We start from the raw sequence: 26,021 nt of genomic DNA on the forward strand, positions 1-26,021 counted from the left end.
TATTCCCAATGTGATTTTTGGCAAAATGGGTGGAATAGACTTTTTGTTACGTTGTGACTTTGATTGCAGTTCGTTACCTGTTAAACTCTCAGCTTTCCATCAGCAGGTCCTTCTCTACTGGAAGATCTAAAGGGATTTGGGCTGTAGCTCATTTTACGGATGATAATGGGGTCTTATTAAAACATGAGACGTTTTGTGAGAAATTTGATGTAAGATGTACTGCTAAGAGATATAAATCCCTAGTGAAAGCCATCCCAGTCCCTTTGAGATCAATGATAAAAGAAGATATTGTGCACTCTAAAATTTCTCCTGGACTGAGGCAGCTCTGCATAGCTGGAGTTGAATTTGGTGACAGCAGGTTTACAAACAAAGTGATCAGGAATATTTTGATCAACGACATTTGCCCTAATCCGGTTAAAAGAAATTATATCCTTAAAGAATTTGAGACCATGGAGGTTAAGGCGATAAGAAAAAAGTATATTTCACTTCCTCTTTCCCCTAAAGTAAAAGAGGTTCACTTTAAAATCATTAATGAGGTTTATCCAACCAATGAATTCTTAAGACGGAAATTTAACTTAGATGTGAACGCCTGCACATTTTGTGAAAATGATATTGAAAGTCTGGATCACTTGTTTTTCTACTGTGAATCAGTGCACTCCTTCTGGACTGACATGTGGAGCTGGCTACAGTCCAGGAGAATTCAGTTACCACATTTGACGGTGACAGTAATAAAATTTGGAATACTTGCTGAGAATGCAGATTTTGACCTCTTGATTAGGACGATTTTGTTAATGGGAAAATTTTTTCTTCACAAATGCAGATACTTTAAAGCTAAACCATGTATAAACAGATGGCTGAATGACTTTAGACTCTGGGCTAAATCGCTGAAACTTGTGAATAACAAGAAAGCTCATAAACTTGTTGTTTTATTTAAAGAGTTTAATCTATGTTTAAAAAAAAAGAAACCTCCCTATTTTATAATCATGACTGCCATTTTTTGCTCATGGTATTTTTTGCCTTTGGTTCAAATCCTTCAAAATACATACAAAATCAGTATCGATACTGACGTATCACAAGGTCCTGAATCAATTCAATCATAAATTCCGTTTTCATGGATGCCTGGATGTTAAACTCAATTGTTACACCTGGTAGAGCAGAACGCTGATCATTTTATTAAAGATGAAAGACTTTAGACAGTTTTTCAACTCTCAGTAATGCCATAGTGATCGTTTGATATATGGACCTGCAGCGGAGTTTAGACCCAGACACGGCTAGTGACGTCAGACTGAACAACCGGATAGTGATGTGTTGTGGTGCTTTGCTCCCACCCCTTGTGTTCCGTGTTTTCGTCTTCCCTTCGTGTACTTCTTCATATTCGTGTACTATTAGTTTTTAGGTTTTTGCTTAGTTTCCATGCTCACCTTCGCCATTTCTGTTTGTATCACCATGTGATGAATAAACTCACTTGCATCTGAGCTGCCTGCATAAAGGGTCCTTTGATAATTTACACACGGCTCGCAAACCGTGACGAAAACACTGGAAAAATTGGGCTGTTCTAAAACGTTTGACGGGTAGTGTATATATTTAGTTTATATATTTTCTTTATTTATAATTGTTTGTTTTATATTGTAGCAAAGTGTTACTTGGATACTTCTCTATGTGCTTCTTCATGTGCAATTTTGTTGCATTCTGAGCCTAAGAAATTTATTGTGATGAACTGCTGTTAGAATCAAGTTAAATTCTGATAAATCAGACAATTACCTCTCCAGCTGTTGTTACAGTCTTTGTTTATCGGGTCCTTACAGGGTAAAAGATGACGACACCTAAAGAAATCCTTCTGGGGACTTTGGAGGATTTGGGACGTGATGACTTTGAAAAATTTAAGTGGCATCTGAAGAACGGGTCTGTAGAAGGTTTACCAGCAATCCCAGTGAGTAAACTGGAGAATGCAGAGAGGACGAACATAGTGGATCTGATGTTTGATACCTACTCTATCAACACTTTTGAAGTCACTAAAAATCTTTTGGGGAGGATAAACAAGAATGATCTGTTGGAGAATTTAAATAAAACCATCCCAGAACCCACAGGTAAGTCAGGGAATGACTAAACAAAAAACACATAAACAATAAAAACATTAGTTAACATTACACAGGTGCCATTAAAATCCATATAAATAATAAATCCAAAACACTTGCCAACACTTTCAGGAGTGAGAGACTGCAGAAAGCCAACAGTTTGTGTTTTATGCATCTGCACAAATAACCTCCTGTGTACACACATGAATATCTGCTCTTTGGGTTGGTTTGATTAAAATGGGACCAGCAGCAGGTTTTCTGCCCATTTTACAGATTTATATTGTCAGATTGGTTTTAGAGCTGTTTTATCAACATAAATGAGGCAACAACAGTTTGGGACACGTCACAAATATGATCAAAGTGCTTTTTCTTAAATCTATTTACCAGTTGAAGGTAAAGTTAAAAAAAATGGCTGCCATTTCTTTCTGCTGTTTGGAGACCCAAACAAAAAAATGCCCACACAGTAAATGCTTTTTATTATGGTTGATAAACAGGACACTAAGGTGATTGGTCAAAGGTTGGAGGAAAGCCACAGTTCTCCTTATATGACTGAAATCCACCATTTCAGCTCATGTTTTTTCTTCTGCAGCTTTCTTGGAGATTCCACTTCAGCCTTCTGCTGGCAACGCTCCCATTACCATGCTTCCCATAGGCAGCATCATTAGAAAACATAGCATACATTTACACTGCTATGCAGATGACACCCAGCTCCATCTGTCCATGAAGCCAGATAACACACACCAATTAAACTGCAGGAATGTCTTAAAGACATAAAGACCTGGATGGCCGCTAACTTTCTGCTTCTTAATACAGATAAAACTGAGGTTATTGTACTCGGCCCTGAAAATCTTAGAAATATGGTATCTAAGCAGATTCTTACTCTGGATGGCATTACCTTGGCCTCCAGTAACGCTGTGAGGAACCTTGGAGTCATTTTTGACCAGGACATGTCCTTCAACGCACATATTAAACAAACATGTAAGACTGCTTTCTTCCATTTGTGCAACATCTCTAAAGTTAGAAATATCCCGTCTCAGAGAGACTCTGAAAAACTAGTTCATGCATTTATTACTTCCAGGCTGGACGACTGTAATTCATTATTATCAGGATGTCCAAAAAACTCGCTGAAAAGCCTTCAGCTAATCCAAAATGCTGCAGCAAGAGTCCTGACAGGGACTAGAAAGAGAGAGCATATTTCTCCTGTTTTGGCTTCCCTTCATTGGCTTCCTGTTAAATCCAGAATTCAAAATCCTGCTCCTCACATACAAGGTCTTAAATAATCAGGCCCCATCTTATCTTAATGACCTTGTAGTACCATATGACCCTGTTAGAGCACTTCGCTCTCACACTGCAGGCCTACTTGTTGTTCACAGAGTATTTAAAAGTAGAATGGGAGGCAGAGCCTTCAGTTTTCAGGACCCAAAAAGATATTTTTTTTTTTTCTGTTGTATTATTGTAGGTTCTTTATCTTACAATATAAAGCACATTGGGGTGACTGTTGTTGTTATTTGGAGGAATTAATAAAAAAAACTTTTATACTTGAAATTCTTTCATTTATTCTACATATTTATTCATCACTGGCTCCATATTGTTGTTTATGTAATATGTGAAATGTTGCTAGTATTGATTTGGTGCTGTATAAATAAACATAATTAAATCGAATGTGTCTCTATAAAACCTGCCCTCAGTTATAACCCAAGTGTCAGGGCTCAATGGCTCATGAAAAGGAATGGAGTCAAGCACAGAACCAAAAAACGGAGGCTGAGTGACTTTTAACAGAAATGTATTTTACTAGATTTCTTGACGGAGAAAGCTGAATCACGGCTAAATTCAACAGCAAGCGAGGTATTATGAGAAGTGCAGAGCTGAGGCCAGAACATAAGCTGAGGCAGGTCAAAGGAACAACAGGGGCAGAAACGGGCGAATAGAAACTATCCAGGATCACTGGAACAAAGGAGATAATAATCAGAGTGGTCCACAGTGTAGTGAATGAGTCCAAGATTTAAAAACTAAGAGGTGTTACGTGGCTGCAGGTGGAGATCAGCTGGAGGAGGAGATGAATTAAATCTGGGTACAGAGTGAGATGTGGGTGCACAGGGAGGCAGGCAGCTGAGGATGGCAGTTTGCAAGAGTGAGTTTTCCCAGCAGTGGCAGGCCAGAATCCTGAGGCGTGACTTATGGCGAGAGTTGGAAGATGTATCCAGGTGCCGACTAGGGAACAGGAAAAGAGGGTTACGCGAAACAAGCTGAGGAGCACAAGACAAAATGTGAGGCAGAGAACTGACTGTGCTAAGCACACAATCTGGAGAAGGTTCATTGTCAGTGCTGCTCATAAATACTGCCGGAGTAATTGGCAACAGGTGAGGAGCAGGGAGGAGTGAGGAGGGCTCCACCCAGGCGAGGAGAGCTGATGCTGTGGAAAGTTACTCAGACTCACCCGGATCATGACACCAAGAGTCCAGTGAACTGAACACATAACCACAGTAACCAGAATGCAGTTTTCTCATTTGTGTCATTTGCTGTTTATTCATGCAGAGATTCTCACTGAGTGTCAGCTCAAACTCAAGTCAGACCTGAAGCAGAAGTTCCAGTGTGTGCTCGAGGGGATTTCTACAACAGAAAACCCGACCTTCCTGAGTCAGATCTACACAGAGCTCTACATCACAGGGGGAGGGACTGCAGAGGTCAATGATGAACATGAGGTCAGACAGATTGAAACAGCATCCAGGAAACCAGACAGACCAGAAACAACCATCAGACAAGAAGACATCTTTAAACTCCCACCTGGAAGAGATAAACCAATCAGAACAGTGCTGACAATGGGAGTGGCTGGCATTGGGAAAACAGTCCTAACACAGAAGTTCACTCTGGACTGGGCTGAAGACAAAGCCAACCAGGACATCCAGTTCATGTTTCCATTCACTTTCAGAGAGCTGAATCTGCTGAAAGAGGAAAAGTTCAGCTTGGTGGAACTTGTTCATCACATCTTTACTGAAACCAAAAAAGCAGGAATCTACATCTTTGAAGACTTCCAGGTTGTGTTCATCTTTGATGGTCTGGATGAGTGTCGACCTCCTCTGGACTTCCACAAAACTGCAATCCTGACTGACCCTAGAAAGTCCACCTCAGTGGATGTGCTGCTGATAAACCTCATCAGGGGGAAACTGCTTCCCTCTGCTCGCCTCTGGATAACCACACGACCTGCAGCAGCCAATAAGATCCTTTGTGACATTGTTGACATGGTGACAGAAGTCAGAGGGTTCACTGACCCACAGAAGGAGGAGTACTTCAGGAAGAGATTCGGAGATTCGGAGCAGGCCAGCAGCATCATCTCCCACATCAAGACATCACGAAGCCTCCACATCATGTGCCACATCCCAGTCTTCTGCTGGATCACTGCTACAGTTCTGGAGTTTGTCATGAAGAACAAAGAGAGTCAAGATCTGCCTAAGACTCTCACAGAGCTCTACCTACGCCTTGTGCTATTTCACCTAAAAACGAAGGACATCAAGTATGATGGAGGAGCTGAGACAGATTCATGCAGGAAGATCATTGAGTCTCTGGGAAAACTGGCCTTTGATCAGCTGCAGAAAGGAAACCTGATCTTCTATAAATCAGACCTGACAGAGTGTGGCATCGATATCAGAGCAGCCTCAGTGTACTCAGGAGTGTTCACACAGATCTTTAAAGCTGATGAGTGTCACATGTTCACCGGTGTCGTTTACTGTTTCGTCCATCTGAGCATTCAGGAGTTCTTTGCTGCTCTTCATGTCTATCTGACCTTCATCAACTCTGGAGTCAACCTGCTTAAGAAACAATCTCCTCGCTTTAAAATCTTCCAGAAAACACTTACTGTAAAAGACTTCTACCAGAGTGCTGTGGACAAAGCCTTAGAGAGTCCAAATGGACACCTGGACTTGTTCCTCCGCTTCCTCCTGGGTCTTTCACTGCAGACCAATCAGGATCTTCTATGCATGCTGACACAGACAGGAAGTAGCTCACAGACCAATCAGGAAACAGTCCAGTACATCAAGAAGAAGCTCAGTGGGAAACTGTCTGCAGAGAAAAGCATCAACCTGCTCCACTGTCTGAATGAACTGGATGATCGTTCTCTAGTGGAGGAGATCCAACAGTCCCTGAGATCAGGACGTCTCTCCACAGATGAACTGTCTCCTGCTCAGTGGTCGGCTCTGGTCTTCATCTTACTGTCATCAGATCTGGATGAGTTCAACCTGAAGAAATACTCCCGTTCAGAGAAGGCATTTTTGAAGCTGCTGCCAGTGGTCAAAGCATCCAAGAAAGTGCTGTAAGTGAATCTATGAACAAATGTGTTTAATAATGCTAGATGAATAAAATAATATGTCTCCATTGTTATTCTTCCTCAGGCTGAGTTATTGTAAACTCTCAAAAAGAAGCTTTGAAGCTTTGTCTGAAATTCTCAGCTCCCCATCCAATCATCTGAGAGAGCTGGACCTGAGCTCGAACAAGCTGCAGGATTCAGGATTGGATTTGCTGTGTGTTGGACTAAAGAGTCCTGACTGTAAACTTGAAACTCTCAGGTAAGGATACAGACGTTTTGACACTTTTTGACTCTTAAATCTGTAAGTTTATCTTGATGTGGACGTTCAAAGTCAGCACAATTTTCCTTTTAAGTTCCTGAGTTTATATTTTTGACTGTCAGGTTGTCTGGACAGATGTTTTTATTTTATTTTATTTTTTTACTTGTCCCTAAAGTCAGAACTAAACCCACATGTAGATGACTTTCAAATTCAAATTCAAATTCAAATTCAAATTTTATTTGTCACGTACACAGTCATACACAGTACGATATGTAGTGAAATGCTTGGACAACTGCTCGTGACCTAAAGAAAACAAAAAAGGAAAAGGCTATGAATAAGATAGGAAATAAATATGAAAAATTAAAAAGGGTAAATTTAACTAGGAAGGAATAAAATATAAATTAAGGTTAAAAATGAAATAACTGTACAACACAAATTAGAATGAAGGGTAAATTTAACTGGGAAAGAATAAGATAAAATACATAAATTAAAGTTGAAAATAAAATAACTGTACAACAAAATACACAATATAGAACTATATAAGAATGTATGAAGAAATATAAATAAATATATACACAATAACAGCAGCTGTACAAGTATTAGCTTGAAATGAAGAATACAATGTCCAGTGTTGTGCAATCCACATTATGTCTTGTGCAGTGCAAATATGCTTAAAGTGATTTAAGTGATGAAGTGAAAACAATGTCCAGAATGTCCAGTGTGTGTGTAAGAACCATATGTGTGGGTCAGTACTGTGTGGTGGTGTGATTGAGAGACCGTATCGCCTGCGGGAAGAAGCTCCTCCTCAGTCTCTCTGTGTTGGTCTTCAGGGAGCGGAATTGCTTTCCTGACCTCAACAGAGAGAACCGTCTGTTGTTGGGATGGCTGAGGTCCTTCACGATCTTCCTGGCCTTGGTCCAGCACCGCCTGCTGTAGATTGAGTGCAGGTCAGGGAGCTCGGAGCGGATGGTGCGCTCAGCCGATCGCACAACCCTCTGTAGAGCTCGTCTGTCCTGCATGGTGCTGTTCCCGAACCAGGTTAAGATGTTTCCCGTCAGGATGCTCTCTATGGTGCACGAGTAAAAGTTCCTGAGCACCTTGGAGGGCAGTTGGAAGTCTCTCAAGCGGCGTCCGGGTACACACCGGCTCACTCCTTGGCGGCTCGCTCGGGCCACTTCGGAGGTGGGGTGCCCCCGGCCTCTCGGCCTGGGGCTCGGTCACTCAGGCACAGCTGGCTGCCGGCGGAGCTCACGGGCGCGTCACTGCAACTCCCCCTGGCTTCTGCTCCGTGGCTGCTGAATGAGCCCTCATCTGGGACTCTCCTTAGCTCTTACTGGGACAGTGGCGCGGCTGCCCCTCTGTGGGTCTTCCTTGGTCTCTTGTGTTCTGGGGGCCTCTGGATGTCTGGAGTTTTGATCTCCTCCACACCTGCTTGATACCATAGAGGACAGGGCTGTGGCTCCCCACACTCCCTAGCAGATCATTACATGGAGAAACCTTTGGAATGCAAGCATGCTGATCCACACAGGTATGCACACAGGTGTACACATGGGTATTCATAGACGCGGACTACAGCTTTCTTGGCTGCTGCCTCAAAGCACACTGTGCGCTGTCTATCTTGCGTGCTGCACAATATCGTTTATTATTTAGTAACTATCGATATCTACTGCTAGCTAGTTTATTGTGATGGTGCTTTTTTTTTCTTATTATGTTGCTCTTTGTTGTTTGCTTTCTCCTCTGTTTTTTTTTTCTCCATACAGGTGACCCAGGAGTTTTGTTTTTTTTGTTTGTTTGTTTTTTTCTCTCTTCCCCCCCTTCTCACCGTCTCTTCTCCCCTTTGGTTTTCTTTTTTTCTCTCCCTCTCTTTCTTTCATTCTTTCCCCCTGTCCTATCCCACAGTCATGTCTGTCCCGTTTGTAGCAACTGAAAATAAAATAAATTCATAATTATAATAAAGGTCAATCAAATGGACCAATATGGCAAGCCCATGATGATCCACTTGGTAAAATAAATCCGCTTGGCATCTTTCTTGGCCTTAAGACAACAATTCTGATGGCTAAAGATCCAAACGGGACAAAAAAAAAAAAAAGGAAGTCTCTCGAGCGTCTGAGGTGGTAGAGACGCTGTTGGGCCTTTTTCACCACGGTGTTGATGTGACAGGACCATGACAGGTCCTGCGTGATGTGAACTCCGAGGTATTTGAAGTTGTCCACTCTCTCCACTGGGCACTCGTTGATGACGGGGGTCTGGTAGTTCCTCTCCTGCTTAGTGCTGAAGTCCACTATCAGCTCCTTTGTCTTACTGATGTTTAGAAGGAGGTTGTTCCTCTGGCACCAGTTCTCCAGATTCCTAATCTCCTTCAGGTAGGCCGTCTCGTTGTTATCAGAGATCAGGCCCACCACGACGGTGTCGTCAGCAAACTTGATGATGGTGGTGGAGCTGGTAGTGGCCACACAGTCATATGTGTACAGAGAGTACAGCAGGGGGCTCAGAACACACCCCTGGGGGGCTCCAGTGCTGAGAGTGGTGGAGGCTGAGACATGTCCGCCCATCCTTACTGCCTGTGGTCTGCCAGTTAGGAAGTTGGAGATCCACTGACACATAGATGAGCTGAGTCCCAGATGCTCCAGCTTGGTGGTGAGTGTGGAGGGAATTATGGTGTTAAATGCAGAGCTGTAGTCTATAATAATAATAATAATAATAATGGATACTTTATTGATCCCCATGGGGAAATTACTTGTTTTTCTCTGCATTTGACCCATTCACTCAGTGAAGCAGTGGGCAGCCCACTAAGCAGGCGCCCGGGGAGCAGTGTGTAGGGACGGTACCTTGCTCAGGGGTACCTCAGGGTAGCCGTTAAGTGGATTCGAACCGCCGACCTTCCGATCATGGGGTGCCCACTTTACCTACTGAGCTATCCCTGCCCCCTATGAAGAGCATTTTAACATAATTCCCCCTTCTAGTGTCCAAGTGAGTAAGTGATGTGTGGAGGAGATGAGAGATGGCATCGTCTGTGGAACGATTTGGACGGTAAGCGAACTGTAGTGGGTCCAGTGTGTCTGGTGGTGAAGAAATGATGAAGTCTCTGACCAGGCGTTCAAAACACTTCATCACTACTGAGGTGAGGGCTACAGGGCGATAGTCATTGAGAGAAGCAGGGTGGGGTTTCTTCGGGACAGGAACAATGATGGACTCTTTGAAGCATGTGGGGATCACCGACTGAGATAAAGAGATGTTGAATATCTCAGTGAACACAGGAGCTAGCTGGTATGCGCAGTCTCTTAGGATACGACCTGGGATGCCGTCTGGTCCTGCTGCTTTCCTGGTGTTCACTCTCTTGAAGGCTCTCCTTACTTCATGCTCGGAGATGACGAGCACGTTTCCGGTGCTGGCAGTATCTTCCTGTCTGCAGCCGTTAGCGCCGCTAGCACTAGCATTGTTGGAGTCCTTAGCTGCAGCCTCAAAGCGAGCATAGAAAGTTACTGGAGCAGCCTTCCTGAAGACAGCAGTGTGTTTTCATGCTTTTAAAGCCAAACTCACCTTTCAGACCTGGCTTTCATTTATTATCTATTTTTATTTGTTTATTATATATTTATTTCTACTGTTTAACTACTGCTCACATCTTTTATCCTCCTTTTTAATTGTTCATTTCTTTTTACCCAGTGTTTCTATATTGCACTTTGTATTTGTCATCTATATTTATCATGCACTACTTTGCTCATTTATTGTTTGGTTTTAATGTTATTAAATTCCGGTTCTTTTGGTATTCGTTATGGCCAAAAAGACACGGCTCAAAAGTGGTCTTTTTACTTTAAAAGATTATCTTTATTTTACATATCCGGATATGGAGACCTGAACACACAACCCCAGGTCTGAAGCACAAAACAGCAAGCCTAGTCATTTATATAGACATCACACACACTTTAAGTTTCGACCAAACACTCTGCTTAGTTTCACTTTTCGCCTGCAAAAGCATGTAATTTCCTGTCAGTCCTGTCGGCACAGAGTGTACTCAGATTTGGGCCTTTCTTATAAAGCAATATAATCAGCATATAAGTATTTAAGATTATAAATTTAAACCTCAACAATGTTCTTACCTGGGGTCCGTTCTTCGTACCTCGCTTACTACATCCAAGATCAAATCATCGCGCCAACTTTGAGCTTGCTATTCCGGTACTCCGAACACACCTGTTGTTGACGATTAGTATAGCTGGATGAAGTAATGTGAGATCACTGGGTGGCTTAACAGGGGCTACGCATCGATAGTAGAAACATTGATCGGCAACCCTTTGTTTGTTTATTGATTTCACACAGATACATACAGGTCATTTCCTAAAAAAGGGAAATGTACTATTAACATTCTATTACATGTATGTGATTATTACAGATGTAATTCATATTTCAGAGTAGTAATTGCAAATTACTTTGTGTAATCAAGATGAGAGACCACGGCTATAAAAGCGAAGGTGGATTTGGGAAGTCTGTCGCAGCCATGTCCTGTCCGTATAAGCGAGCCACCCATTGCGGAAGGTGCAAGATTGATAAGGAGAGTCCTCAGAATCCAGCGTATATTGCGGGACAGACAGGATCCTTTAGCTCAGCGCGACAGTGTGCTCATAGAGAGATATCGATTTTCCCGTGAGGGTATTATTTACTTAACCAACTTGTTGACGAGGGGGTGCAGGACCACCACCTGTCTTTTTTGCTCTGCCCTTTTCTTGGTTGCTGTTATGAACAAACAGATTATTCCAGGGTCTCTTTCCAAGAGACGAAAAGCAATATAAGTGATAAATATTACCATTCTGTAGAATATTCTTATATTTCACTTTTACTTGTTCCCATGTTCTAGTGGGTCCTGTTGTGGCTCTAATGTGAAAGGGGATATAATGTAATATAATATAATATAATGTAATATAATATTGGATAATATAGTGTAATATAATAAATCTACCCTACCGCCTACTGGTGTTGGCCAGAGGGGCCGATGGCGCGATATGGCAGCCTGGCTTCTGTCAGTCTGCCCCAGGGCAGCTGTGGCTACAACTGATTAAACTCTGAAACTCCTGAAATCCCTCACTCAAGAGTTCTTGCTCTGCTGCCGAAAAATACCGAGCGCGCTCCTTCGACATTTCCGCCGACCAATCAGAGGGTTGCCGATCAATGTTTCTGCTATCGATGTGTAGCCCCTTTTACGACACCCAGTGATCTCACATTACTTCATCCAGCTGTACTAATCGTCAACAGCAGGTGTGTTCGGAGAACCGGATTAGCGCGCTCACCGTTAGCGCGATGATTTGGTCTTGGATGTGTCATTTGATCTTGGATGTAGTAAGCGACGTACGAAGAACGGGCCCCAGGTCTCTGGTTTGTTTGTTTGTTTGTTTGTTTGTTTGTTTGTTTTGCTCAGTTCTGTTTTTCTGAGGTTTTTTAAGTTATTAAATTTGTAACTCTAGTGATTTGTGTGTGTGACAGAGAGGCACTGCTAGGGATTTTTTGACACAAGTTGTTCTTGTAAAATCAGTCTGTGGAGGTTCTCAGACATCCAGGTCACCGTAGTCTAAGGAGCTTGGAAAGAAAAGCGTCTTCTTTAAGTTTCCTTGAAGATGTTTCACCTCTTATGAGAGGGTCAAATGGTGGAGTAGGGCAGTCAGTGAAAGGGCAATGGTGGTGGCTCAGGGTTTGTATGTTTGGGGGGTTCAGAGGGAAAAGATGAATGCAGGTCTGGAGTTGGTGTGTGAGAGCAGGGAGTGAATTCAGCATCCTGACAACCTGGATGAAGCTGTCTCTCAGTCTCCTGGTTCTGGCCCGGAGGCTCTTCAGTCTCCTCCCTGATGGCAGCAGGTCCTGACAAGCATGTTGATAGTGTCACCACCCGATCGTTGGGGGGTGGAGTCTTCTGTGCTGGGGTGTCGTTCTGTGTCTCAAAGCAAGAGAAAATTTCACTTAGCTCTTACGGTAATGTGGTGGACCCGACAGCAGTCTGAGGAGTGGGCTTGTAGTCTGTGATGGTCTGTATCCCTTGCCACAGCCTCTGAGTATCTCTGCTGTCACTGAAGCTTTGCAAAATCCTCCTGGAGCACTGCATTTCCACCTCTCTGATGCATGTGACAGGTTTGCCCTTGCTGTTGTTAGGCTCACCTCATCCCCAGCTTTCAAGGCTGCATTTCTCACCCTCAGGAGCCTGTAGACCTCACCTGTGAGCCATGGTTTCTGATTGGCCTGGACAGTGGTCTCTATGACCTCATCGATGCCTTTTGAGATGTAGCCAATGACAGTTTCTGTATATTCCTGCAGGTCTGTGGTGTTGTCATGTGTGGCGGCCTGTTTAAGGATCTCCCAGTCTGTGGTGGAAAAGCAGTATTGCAGGTCCTTCTGGCCACACACGTACCTGCTTACGAACTGGTTTAGTGACTTTGACCAGGGGCCTGTATGCTGGCATTAGCATAACAGTGATGTGATCAGAGGCACCAAAGTGGGTGGGGGGCTTTGTAATCTCCTCTCTTGGTGGTGAAAACATTATCCAAAAAGTCGTTTCCTTGTGTTGGAAATTCAATGTGTCTATGCAGTAGTAAACATAGGGGGTGTCCAAATTCATGGGCTGCATCCTCCTGAGGACGCATTTGTAGACCGATTACGTCACAGCGACACGATGAAGGCTGTCCAAATTCATAGACTCCTCTGAATGCAGCCGACCAATGCGTCCTCTTTTTCCCCAAAATTAAAGGATGGGTCGGGTGTGTCCTTCGTGGCCCACCATATCCCAGAATTCATAGCGTGGCCCATCCAATTCCACTTTCCGGCAATGGCGGTCGCTACTAAGTTTTCAATATTACTCTTATTACTCTTTCTGGGTCACAAAATAAACTTTTAACATATTTTCAGGTGAGAATGTAGCTGTGTAAACTTTAAATATCTGCTCAGTTTATCAAGATATCGCATATTTGCAAAAGTGCTCCGACGTTTCTGAGACGTCTGTTACCCACCAGCTCGATAGCTAGCCGAGAGCTCGAGGGTCAGTAGAGCCGCCGAGAACAGCAAACTCCCGGCACATCATGTTCAGATCACCGCGGTCTTTCGCTACTCAGGTTAAACGTAATATATAAGTGACTTAGACAACCTAAAAATGTTATTGTTTGACTTTTTTCAGTGTTTTATTTGTTCCTGAGTAAATCAGTTTGGCTGAGATTAAAGTTATTAGATTAGATTAGACAAAATAAACCTTTACAGTGGCAAAAGTATTCGGTCCCCTTGAACTTTCCCACATTTTGTCACGTTACAGCCACAAACATGAATCAATTTTATTGGAATTCCACGTGAAAGACCAACACAAACTGGTGTACACATGAGAAGTGGAATGAAAATCATACATGACTCCAAACATTTTTTACAAATAAATAACTGCAAAGTGGGGTGTGTGTAATTATTCAGCCCCCTTTGGTCTGAGTGCAGTCAGTTGCCCATAGACGTTGCCTGATGAGTGCTAATGACTAAATAGAGTGCACCTGTGTGTAATCTAATGTCAGTACAAATACAGCTGCTCTGCGACGGCCTCAGAGGTTGTCTAAGAGAATATTGAGAGCAACAACACCATGAAGTCCAAAGAACACAGCAGACAGGTCAGGGATAAAGTTATTGAGAAATTTAAAGCAGGCTTAGGCTACAAAAAGATTTCCCAAGCCTTGAACATCCCACGGAGCACTGTTCAATAGTGATGGGCAGATGAAGCCTCATGAAGCACTGAAGCTTTTCATCCAATTGGTTCACCCCAACGCGAAGCTTCTTGAAGCTTCATTTGCTCTAGTAGGACACCTACTGGACGTAAAAATATTAGTTGGCATGAATTTGAAGAGTGTGGCATTTTGCACACAGCCTGTGAATGTCAACAACAAAAGGAGTGTGTAAAACATCTATATTGTAGTGATGGCAGTATACTGTGTATATTTATGCTGGCAGTATGGAAAATGATTATTTGGAAATGCCTAAAATGGAAATGATCATATACTGTGAGGTGAGGTGTGGACAGTGGTTGTGCTTTTGTAACATTGAGGCAAGGACAGTGATTAGTAGGGGTGCAACGATACACAAAATTCACGGTTCGGTTCGGTTCGATACTTTGGTGTCACGGTTCGATATTTTTTCGATACAAAAAAAATGTTCATGCCTTTTTAATTTGTCATTTATTAAAATTATAAATATATATTTTAACTCAAAAGTACAGTTTTTAAATTTAACCCTAACCCTTGTGCGTGTTTTTTATTTTGACAGCGAATGCGAACCACTTATGTGCACCCCTGGTTATATAGCTCGTCATATTGCAGCCACAGAAATTCTTTTGTCCATGAAACCATAAAGCTGCACTTTCTTTTTACCTTATAGTCTGATTTGTCATAACTTCTCCGTTTTGTGGTAAGCTTTTCTTTGGCTGTCACTTCTTCACCCTGACCTGTCTTATTTGGCTCAGCAGAACTAAAATATATATTCTGCTGCTTTTACACACGCACTCACATAAGCTCAGCGATTCTCTGCGCGATCAACTTCTCACATGTTTAAGCTGCGGGAGATTTCACTTGTCATGTTTGCATAGTAAGCTAACGATTAATAAGACAATGTCAGAGGAATTGGTGCACAAATTATCATCACTCACCAATCAGTACTGTCGCTCTCTATACACAGTTCACACGATTGCAAAGTGAAAGCAAAAAAACAAGCGCAAATTCAAACGCGATTTCAATATGTCACATATTGACAGTGGCTCACCGATGCCAATGACATAATTACCCAGCTACATTTCCGAAAGAATGCAAAAGCATTGACATATATTTTTCCTTCCTACAATAGCCCGACGGGCAGGGCAGAGATAGATTTTGGTAGCCCGACTGAAAAAAATCGCTAGCCCCGGGACGTCGGGCTAGCGATATTGCGAGCCCTGTATCTGATTGAGGAATCACTCATCTTTGTCTTTGCACTAGGATAATGTCGGTGTAAATGTGCAGTCATATTCATTGTGTTCCCACTAGTGCTTTCAGGTTAATCTTGTTGAAATGACCTTAACGCCACAACACGGCAAATCTCCGTTAACGAGCTACCGCCGATCGCCCCGTGCATGGGGCTAGACGGCCAACACGTTAACGAGCTAACTGCGCTAACACACTAGCTCCCACCCATGTAATTGAGCATTGCATGGCACATCCAACATACTGTTTTACTTTAGTCCATGACTCGCTTACCTTCAGGGTCATACGTCACATGAAAACCAAAATAATTCCAAATGCCAGATCTGAATGAGGGTGGGCGAGGTCCAAGTTGCAAGGAGTGCTTAACTTCTGTCTCGCTAGCTTGCCCTGCGCTCTTCCTTCTGATGATGCTGTCTGTGTTGAGCGCTCAGTGGATCTGCGCTGGACAGTACAGCCTAGACGGAGTAGTCGAACGCAGATTCACTGAGCGCTCAACACAGACAGCATCGTCAGAAGGAAAGTTGATAAAATAAATTACAAATTTTGTATTGTTCGATACATATGCGTACCGAACCGAAAGCACTGTATCGAACGGTTCAATATCGATACGAATATCATTGCACCCCTAGTGATTAGTGTTTAGGGGACACATCATTGGTTTTTATTTAAAAACAACAGTTTCTCCACTGTGGCAGGTCGTAGGCGATTTCTTTTTTTTCCAAACTGTCTCTAACTCTCACTAACCGCAACTCTCCATCAAACGCCCACATTTTGAATGGGGTCTGAGGGGTTTATATCGCTGTCATAGCTCGCGGCAAAGTTTGAACCGCTTCCTGAACCAGTCACGTGGTACAGCCGGACAGCGAGGCTTCGGACGTCATCATTTTCAGCTCCTCCCATAAATGAAGCAAGCCTCGATACGCGCTTCGCGGAAACGCCCCCTCCATTACTCGACACACGCTTCGAAGCCTCGATACAGAACGTCACATCACTACTGTTCAAGCCATCATTCAGAAATGGAAGAAGTATGGAACAACTGTAAACCTACCAAGACAAGGCTGTCCACCTAAACTCACAGGCCGAACAAGGAGAGCGCTGATCAGAAATGCAGCCAAGAGGCCCATGGTGACTCTGGATGAGCTGCAGAGATCTACAGCTCAGGTGGGGGAATCTGTCCATAGGACAACTATTAGTCGTGCACTGCACAAAGTTGGCCTTTATGGAAGAGTGGCAAGAAGAAAGCCATTGTTAACAGAAAACCATAAGAAGTCCCGTTTGTAGTTTGCCACAAGCCATGTAGGGGACACAGCAAACATGTGGAAGAAGCTGCTCTGGTCAGATGAGACCAAAATGCTCTGTGTGGAAAACTAACACTGCACATCACTCTGAACACACCATCCCCACTGTCAAATATGGTGGTGGCAGCATCATGCTCTGGGGGTGCTTCTCTTCAGCAGGGACAGGGAAGCTGGTCAGAGTTGATGGGAAGATGGATGGAGCCAAATACAGGGCAATCTTGGAAGAAACCCTCTTGGAGTCTGCAAAAGACTTGAGACTGGGGCGGAGCTTCACCTTCCAGCAGGACAACGACCCTAAACATAAAGCCAGGGCAACAATGGAATGGTTTAAAACAAAACATATCCATGTGTTAGAACGGCCCAGTCAAAGTCCAGATCTAAATCCAATCAGGAGTCTGTGGCAAGATCTGAAAACTGCTGTTCACAAACGCTGCCCATCTAATCTGCCTGAGCTGGAGCTGTTTTGCAAAGAAGAATGGGCAAAGATTTCAGTCTGTAGATGTGCAAAGCTGGTAGAGACAGACCCTAAAAGACTGGCAGCTGGAACTGCAGCAAAAGCTGGTTCTACAAAGTATTGACTCAGGGGGCTGAATAATTACACACACCCCACTTTGCAGTTATTTATTTGTACAAAATGTTTGGAATGATGTATGATTTTCGTTCCACTTCTCACGTGTGCACCACTTTGTGTTGGTCTTTCACCTGGAAGTCCAATAAAAAATGATTCGTGTTTGTGGCTGTAATGTGACAAAATGGGGAAAAGTTCAAGGGGACTGAATACTTTTGCAAGCCACTTTATTAATCCCCCGGGTGGTTTTCACACAGCTGAATAAACGTCAAACAGAAAACTGATTAAGCAGAAGTGTGAGATGGTCGAGAGTTTACTCCAGTGTCCTGTTATATTTTAGATAGCAAGGAGCAGACAGCTTAGTTTATTAAACTCCACCGAGACAGCGGTGATGCTAATCTGAAGGCTAGACCGTCCCATTTCATAGGCGTTTACTTCTGGCCTACCCGACCTTTGGAGGTATAGTTCTCATCACGCTGATTTATGTCCAAGTTTGATTCTAATTCCGACAGCGGTGATGTTAAAATGGGGTGTAACGTCATCATAGCAGCTTTGACTCAGAGTGATGCTGAAAAACTAGTTCATGCATTTATTACTTCCAGGCTGGACGACTGTAATTCATTATTATCAGGATGTCCAAAAAACTCGCTGAAAAGCCTTCAGCTAATCCAAAATGCTGCAGCAAGAGTCCTGACAGGGACTAGAAAGAGAGAGCAGATTTCTCCTGTTTTGGCTTCCCTTCATTGGCTTCCTGTTAAATCCAGAATTGAATTCAAAATCCTGCTCCTCACATACAAGGTCTTAAATAATCAGGCCCCATCTTATCTTAATGACCTTGTAGTACCATATCACCCTATTAGAGCACTTCGCTCTCGCTCTGCAAGCCTACTTGTTGTTCCTAGAGTATTTAAAAGTAGAATGGGAGGGAGAGCCTTCAGTTTTCAGGCCCCTCTTCTGTGGAACCAGCTTCCAGTTTGGATTCGGGAGACAGACACTATCTCTACTTTTAAGATTAGGCTTAAAACTTTCCTTTTTGCTAAAGCATATAGTTAGGGCTGGACCAGGTGACCCTGAATACTCCCTTAGTTATGCTGCAATAGACGTAGGCTGCCGGGGGATTCCCATGATGCATTGAGTTTTTCCTTTCCAGTCACCTTTCTCACTCACTATGTGTTAACAGACCTCTCTGCATTGAATCATATCTGTTATTAACCTCTGTCTCTCTTCCACAGCATGTCTTTTATCCTGTCTTCGTTCTCTCACCCCAACCAGCAGATGGCCGCCCCTCCCTGAGCCTGGTTCTGCCGGAGGTTTCATCCTGTTAAAAGGGAGTTTTTCCTTCCCACTGTCGCCAAAGTGCTTGCTCATAGGGGGTCATATGATTGTTGGGTTTTTCTCTGTATCTATGAAGCGCCTTGAGACGACTTTTGTTGTGATTTGGCGCTATATAAATAAAATTGAATTGAATTGAATTGACTGGCAGCTGCAGTCACGGAGAAACTTGCGTATCTCTGTTCGGGAATAGCAGATAGAGGTAGGCTCTGAGAGGACGCCTGCGTTTACGCTACTAAGACACGGCCGAGTGTTTTAACCTGACAGCCTGAGGTGTTCTTCAGTAAACTGGACTACCCGACAGAAGGACCCGAGGCCCCGCTGCACTTTTTCGGTAAGTTAAACGTGTTTGTAAGCTACTCCGTAACTACCGTCCTTAGCTCGGTCCTGAGACCTAGCTAGCTAAGATGAGCACTCGGCCGTCAGGGTTTGTTTAGCTAACCCGTGCAGGTGAATGAATTTACTCTGACTAAAGAAATCAAGAGAAACGCCCCGGGCTGCTCAGTCACTAATTACCGTTACTGTACTTTTATTACAAGTATTATACTGTAAAGGCAACAGGCTGCACCCCGCTGCAGCTCCTGTGCAGAGCTGAATATTAAATATCTTATTAAACAGCACCATGTTTTCAGTCTCCACATGTGTAGAGACAGTAACACCTACTTTAAAAACCTGGCACTTCAGTAACTCCTCATTAATCTGTAAAAACCGATCAAATAGCAAAGCCCGATATTTACTGAAACCAACGACTTCCTCTTGGCAGCTTAAGTTAAAATTTTAATTTTTCGACTGATTAATTTTTTAGCACTGACTGTATTTTTTATACTGAGTTTGTTGCAAATATTCAGGTTAAAAACTGTCTGAAATATTGTTAATGAGGTATGTTCACAAAGACACATGTGCAGAACTCTGTACAGCTTCCATCCTTTAAGACAAATAGTTTGAAGCATTAATATTTCTTCTTCAATACCAGTGCTGATACCAGTGCTGATACCAGTGCTGATACCAGTGCTGATACCAGTGCTGATACCACCTCCGTATGTTGTGACCAGGATGCAGCAGCACTGAAACCTGCTCCATCATCACATCTTTGCAGATGTCCATTTATAAAGCTCCAACAACTCAAAGGTGAACATGATATAGGAACATCTGTTCGTATATAAGGCTTTTTTTAAATAAACAGCTCATATGTCAGCTGTCAGCAGAACTGTAGGACTGAAAAAATGTAAGAGAAGAGAAGAACACTCCCGAGTGTGGGAGGACAGAAGGATCAGCTTTATTTCAGATTTGAGAGATAAACTTTATTTATTTATTTATTTATTAATTTATTTAGGACAGTGCATGTTAATGAACATAAATGTAAAAAAAAAAAAATTACATGAATGTAAACATACCAGATTATAGCCAAGGACTAATTTCCATCTGTTGTCCTTAAGCATAAAAAATAGACATAATAATTCATAAAAATTCATCATTCATTCATAATAAAAACTCCGTCACCAAACTTACACATACACACCATTCTGTTCCCAAATAAAACATTAAAACTGTACAATTCATACATGATCGCACACTTGATTTGTCCATAACCAGTTTTTAACCTTTGCCTTAAACAAACTGAGTGTAGAGCATTCTCTAATGGGTTGAGGAAGACTGTTCCACAGATGGCCTCCCTGGACAGAGAGGACGTTCTGCCCAAATGCTGTCCGTCTGTGGGGTATAAACAAGTCTCCTCGGATTGTAGCTCGAGTGGTCCTGTCTGAGCTTTCTTTATGCCTAATGAACTGCTTTAATGGTGGTGGAGCAAGGGAGTGTAAGACTTTATATATTAAACTCACTCTTTTAAGTTTCACCTAGTTATTGAAGTTCAGTAATTTATGTTTTTTAACACATGACAGTGGTGGTGGGAAGTCGGTTTTTTGTCAAGTAGTTTTAAACTTCTTTTATAAATGTTTTCAATAGTTTTAAGTGTTGTTGGACAAGCAAGTGACCAGGACGTCAAACAATAGTCCATATGAGAGATGATCATTGAGTAAAAATAAGTTTTTGCAACATTCATATTTAAATTATTACGTATATGATTAAAATTTCGATTATTAAATTTAAGTACCTGGGACACTTTATTTATGTGACTCTTGAAGGATAATGTTGGGTCTAGAATGACCCCAAGATATTTAAATTCTGGAGCTAATTCAAGCTCTACTCCATCATATTTATATTTCAGTTTGTGATGATTGTGTTCTTGTTGTGACTACAGGAGCCGTCCTCAGATTCAGACCTCAGCACCACCCAGTGACAGCAGACAGATCATCCTATAGTTTCACTCTTTGTAGTAACTCCATAATTAACTGATGAAAACAGTCCAAAGGTTAAAGTACCACATGCGCTGTCAGTGACAGCTGCAGCTGTTTAAAGATAAAGTTAAAAGGATGAATCACCCATGTAACTGTGTCACTGTATATCAGCATCAACAGGACCTGAGTTTGGTGTTTGAGAGAGCTGTTGTCTACGTCTGTGTGCTGTCATTGCTCAGTCTGACCGAACGATGGACAGACTCAAGTTTGACTTTGAATCAAACTGTGTTGTTAAACAGTTTCATGGTTCAAAAAACAAAACAATCAAAAACACTTTTTTCATACTTGTGTTAAGTTTTGTATAGAAATGAGACAAAATTGATTGTGAGGTTAAATGTGATAGAAACAGCTCACACTGACATCCATCCTGATCAAACATGAGTGTCATGAAGCCTGTTTGCAGTTGTTTGCACTGTTTTCCACTCTGGATGTTGTTTCTGTTCAGCTGTGAGTATAAAAGGCTCCATTCTACAACCTGTTTGTGTTAGTTGTTCAATAGAAACATTATTTTGTGCTGATGTTGCACTTCTTTTATTCACAACCAAAGAGTTTTTGACGTCCGCATCAAAATACAAAGATCAGTATTGTCTAATGTTTTGGCTGCAGTGTGTTTTTGCAGACAGGTATAACTGAACAGCTTTAGTGTTTAGATTTTTTAAACTTGAGTATGAACTTATACAAAATGCAGCAAGATATTAAAAAAACGTTTGATTATAAAATCGACTATATTGGATTCATATCGATATCGGACATAAAAAGTGGCATCGTTCCATCTCTGCTTTGACTAGAGACACAGCTCTAATCAAAGAGGTGGTCCGCTTGCCTCCGCCCCAGAGAGAAGGGTTACATCTCCTGGGTTTAGGTGCGGCTTGCCCCTCTGAGGGCGGGGGTACCTGGACTTGGGATATAGAGTATGTTTGGGGAGTGCGACGGTCTGTGCAGTTTCTATTTGTGTCTGTCTACACGTTGGGTGAGTGCCGAGTATTTGGTTGTGCATATGGGGTGGGAATGCACGTTTGTGTCCGCGTGCGCCTGTCTATGTGTCAGGTTGGGTCTTAGACTCAACCTCTCTGGGTACATCTCAGGCCCTCCAAAGTACGGAGGCCTATCTCCCCTCACCACACTCCCTGCCGGTGGCTGATGCCCTCAGACGTTGGTGTGTTGGTGGTCCTTGTCGTCTGGGGCTGGGCGCTCATGTATGTACCGGCTCACTCCTGGTGGCCGATTGGCGATTCCCCCCCTTTTGGTGGTCCTCCTCGGGTCCTTGTACTCTGGGGCCTCTGGATATCTGGGGCCTGGATCTCCTCCATACCTGCTTCATACCCTGGGGGACGGGGCTATGGCTCCCCACACTCCCTAGCAGATCGTTACATGGAGAAACCTTTGGAATACAAGCATGCTGATCCACACAGGTGTGCACACAGGTGTACACACGGGTGTTCACAGACGCGGACTACACCTTTATGGCTGCTGCCTCTAAGCACATTGTGCGCTGTCTATCTTGTGTGCTGCACAATATCGTTTATTATTTAGTATCTACTGTTATCTACTACTAGCTAGTTTATTGTGATGGTGCTGTTTTTATTATGTTGTTTGCTTTCTCTTCTGTTTTTTTTTCTCCATACAGGTGATCCAGGTGTTTTGTTTGTTTTTCTTTTTTTCTTCCCCCCTTTCTCACCGTCTCTTCTCCCCTTTGGTTTTCTTTCTCTCCCTCTCTTTCTTTCATTCTCTCTCCCTGTCCTGTCCCCCAGTCATGTCTGTCCCGTTTGTAGCAACCGAAAATAAAATAAATTCATAATTATAATAAAGGTCAATCAAATGGACCAATATGGAAAGGCCATGATGATCCACTTGGTAAAATAAATCCGCTTGGCATCTTTCTTGGCCTTAAGACAACAATTCTGATGGCTAAAGATCCAAACGGGACACACAAAAAAAAAGAGACACAGCTCTGTGTTTTCCAATTTGTCATCGTTTTGAAAGTTTACATTTCTTCAGTGTTGAGCAGCAGAAATGAGACTTTCCTGTCAGAGGTCATTTTTTAAAAAATGAGGTGAATCAACCATGAAAACCATGAAGCAACATGTGAACATGAGCTGATGCTGCTGAAGTGAAGCAAAGTTACAGAGGTTTGATTAATATTGAGTAAGAACTGGACTCTCATACAGCGAGACTCGAATGCCTTTAAACATCAGCTTATCCTGCTGATCCAAGTCCAACACTGAGTTTGTAAAAACATGTTTGTCAATCATTTTGTTTGGTTTCTGAGGAAAATGATTCAATAACTTGCTGCTAATACACAACATTTCATCATATTTCCTCATAACCCTCTTTTGTCTGACCATTTGATCCCATTTGAATTTGCAATAAAGGATCCACAGAGTTTGGTGACAATAATGACAGTAGATGTTTGTGTGAAAGTGCTGGAAGCAAATGAGTGTGTGATGTTCTTTCAGTGTTGCACTTTGTAGACGCTCCCTGAGCACTGGTCTCACAGCCAGCTGCACATAGAGACCAGTGTTGTTAGTCCAGGTCAGAAGATGACTTGTTGGAATGAAAATGAGCTTGTAGTTTGTCTGCTTTAATAATGTGACTGGAAAAAGGTGTTGGACTTCAAATATGTCCATTTCTGTCACACTTCACCTTTAAAAGTGAAGCCATGTGGTTCCTGGAAGGAAAAACACGACTTTTTCAAGTCTTTGTCCTGTTTTTATGAGAAATGTACGACTTTAATGTGAAACATTCAGAGTTTTTTCTCTTGTTGTGTTTGTTTGAAGCTGCTTCCTGTTGGCTTCAGCTGTTTGGAGTTTCCATTTTCTAAACTTCTACATTCTGAACCTTCTTCAGCTCTGAACAGATGATGAAACACTGAATGATTTCAAGCACTTTGTCTAATAAACTTACATCTTTCATTCTTTATACAGATTGTGGAACTGTGGTTTGTCAGAGATCAGCTGTGATTATCTGGCAGCAGCACTGAAGTCCAACCCCTCCCATCTGAGAGAGCTGGACCTGAGAAACAACGACAAGCTGCAGGATCCAGGAGTGAAACATCTGTGTGGTTTCCTGGAGAGTCCAGGATGTAAACTTGAAACTCTGAGGTCAGTCAGCATGTTTTAATTGTGCTGAGATGAATATGATGTGAAAGTTGTGCTGACACTAAACTGCAGACATCAGGCTGATATTATACTGATCCACACTGAGGATCTTCATGGTAAAGTCTGTTTTCTTCTTCTCTGGTTTAGTCCATTGACTGCAGCAGAACAATGTTCACATTTCAAACCTTCAAAGAAGAAGAAAAATCCTCCACTGGAAAATTCACTGTGAAACTCTCAAACTCTTCATTGCACCTTAAAGTCTGTGTGACACTGAAATCCAAAGCAAAATGTGCGTTTGCTTTACAGACAGCAGTCCAACACAAACATACACACATCATCCAAAACACAGTCCAACATCCAAATCTCCTCCACTGCCAGCATGAATGATGGGAAAGAGAAGCAGGAACACTCTGACATTCAGGGTTAGAATGAGTTTCATCAAGCAGACTGTGAAGATCAAAGCTGCATTAGAAAGCTTACATGAATGAATGAGTGGACAGAAGTGGACAGAGATCATCTGAAGCACTTCAAAGGCTTTAAATCAGCACATTTCTCTTTATTCTTTATCAACTCTGTTAGTTTCTCTCAGTTTTCTGTGGAATGAAGCTAACAGCAGGCTAATAAGATGCTGACCAATAGGTTTCTATTAAAGGTTGTAATTTGTATATGAAAAAGTGCTTTGGCTCAGCAGGGATCAGCTTACAGGTAGAATACAGCTGCTGGATGGGATTAGCATGTCATAGCTATCTACCAAACTGCTAACTGGGGGATTTCAGGCCATCTATGGATCATTTTTGCTAACTGTTTATTCAGCTTAGGCTCACAGGGCTGCAGCCTGTGCCCTAGCTGTCATAGGGCAAGAGGCGTGGTCCACCTGCACAGGTGAGCAGTCCATCACAGGGCCAACAGAGAGACAGAGAAGCACTCCCTCACATCCACACCTACAGCCAATGTAGAAGCACCAATGAACCTAAGCAGCATTTCATTGGACTGTGGGAGAACATCCAACCTCCACAGAAAGGCCCAGCTGACCAACAAGCTTCAACCTACAACCTTCTTGCTCTAAGGCACTAGTGCTAACCACTTTTGCCCATTTCAGCCCAAATCCTGCATCTTCCTGTTTCTGACTCCAGGCCAGCTCCACTAACACTTTCTCATCAGACACTGCCACCTAGTGGAGGAAGTCTTAGTTCCATTTGAAGCTTCAGATTACAGTTAGTTCCTTTACAAAGAGGTGGAGGTGGTGGGGCCACCGCACCATCATCACTGAGTGCCATAGGACACTTAACCTTTGTTTCCATATGCTGGGAACTTCCTGTTGTTCCAAGGAGGACTGGAAAATGTGTGAAAATCTCCCAGTCAGTTCCTCACAGCACACTTCAATCATTTCCCTCCCACAGCATCAGGACCAGGGCTTTTTCTCTCTTTGGTCCCACTAAGAGATTTCCACACAAACACCTCATCAGTGGGACTCTCAGAGCTACCAGCCCTTTGCTACAATCACAAAGCTCTTCATTGAAATCAATGATATCAAAGCTGGAATCAAATGAGTCCAAGTCTTCTGCTGATTCAGCATCACATTCATCTTTGCTCCTTGTTCTGCATCCCCACCATGGACTTCATTCCTTTCCAAGCCAGCCTTGAGTGTCCTTTATTCAGCTCATCCTCTGCTTTACTTTTACACCTGATTTTAGCTGCTTTATCTCTCTTTCAACAGGTTTCTGTGCCTCAATCTTTTTCTTCTCTCCCTCATAACAAGACAGCTTCTTCTGCCTGAGAACAT

The 26,021-nt window shown here is 42.7% G+C and overlaps 2 protein-coding genes across 2 annotated transcripts in view; both read left to right on the forward strand.

Moving 5' to 3' along the window:
* Positions 1-26,021, forward strand: part of LOC309701491 (NACHT, LRR and PYD domains-containing protein 12-like) — a 341,726-nt gene that overhangs the window by 217,561 nt on the left and 98,144 nt on the right. The window contains exon 6 of the mRNA XM_082525729.1: positions 24,065-24,241. Coding sequence (XP_082381855.1) covers positions 24,065-24,241 — 177 coding nt within the window. The remainder of the gene's footprint in view (positions 1-24,064; positions 24,242-26,021) is intronic.
* LOC309700379 (NACHT, LRR and PYD domains-containing protein 3-like) lies at positions 1,814-17,485 on the forward strand (the record flags this gene model as incomplete). Its single annotated transcript, XM_082523899.1, has 3 exons — positions 1,814-2,087; positions 4,611-5,510; positions 16,912-17,485. 3 exons carry the CDS (start codon positions 1,814-1,816, stop codon positions 16,929-16,931), a joined length of 1,194 nt encoding a protein of 397 aa, XP_082380025.1. The 3' UTR covers positions 16,932-17,485.

The sequence above is a fragment of the Aulonocara stuartgranti genome, assembly GCF_965226115.1.
Source record: "Aulonocara stuartgranti genome assembly, chromosome: 23".
In the NCBI taxonomy this organism is placed as follows: domain Eukaryota; kingdom Metazoa; phylum Chordata; class Actinopteri; order Cichliformes; family Cichlidae; genus Aulonocara; species Aulonocara stuartgranti.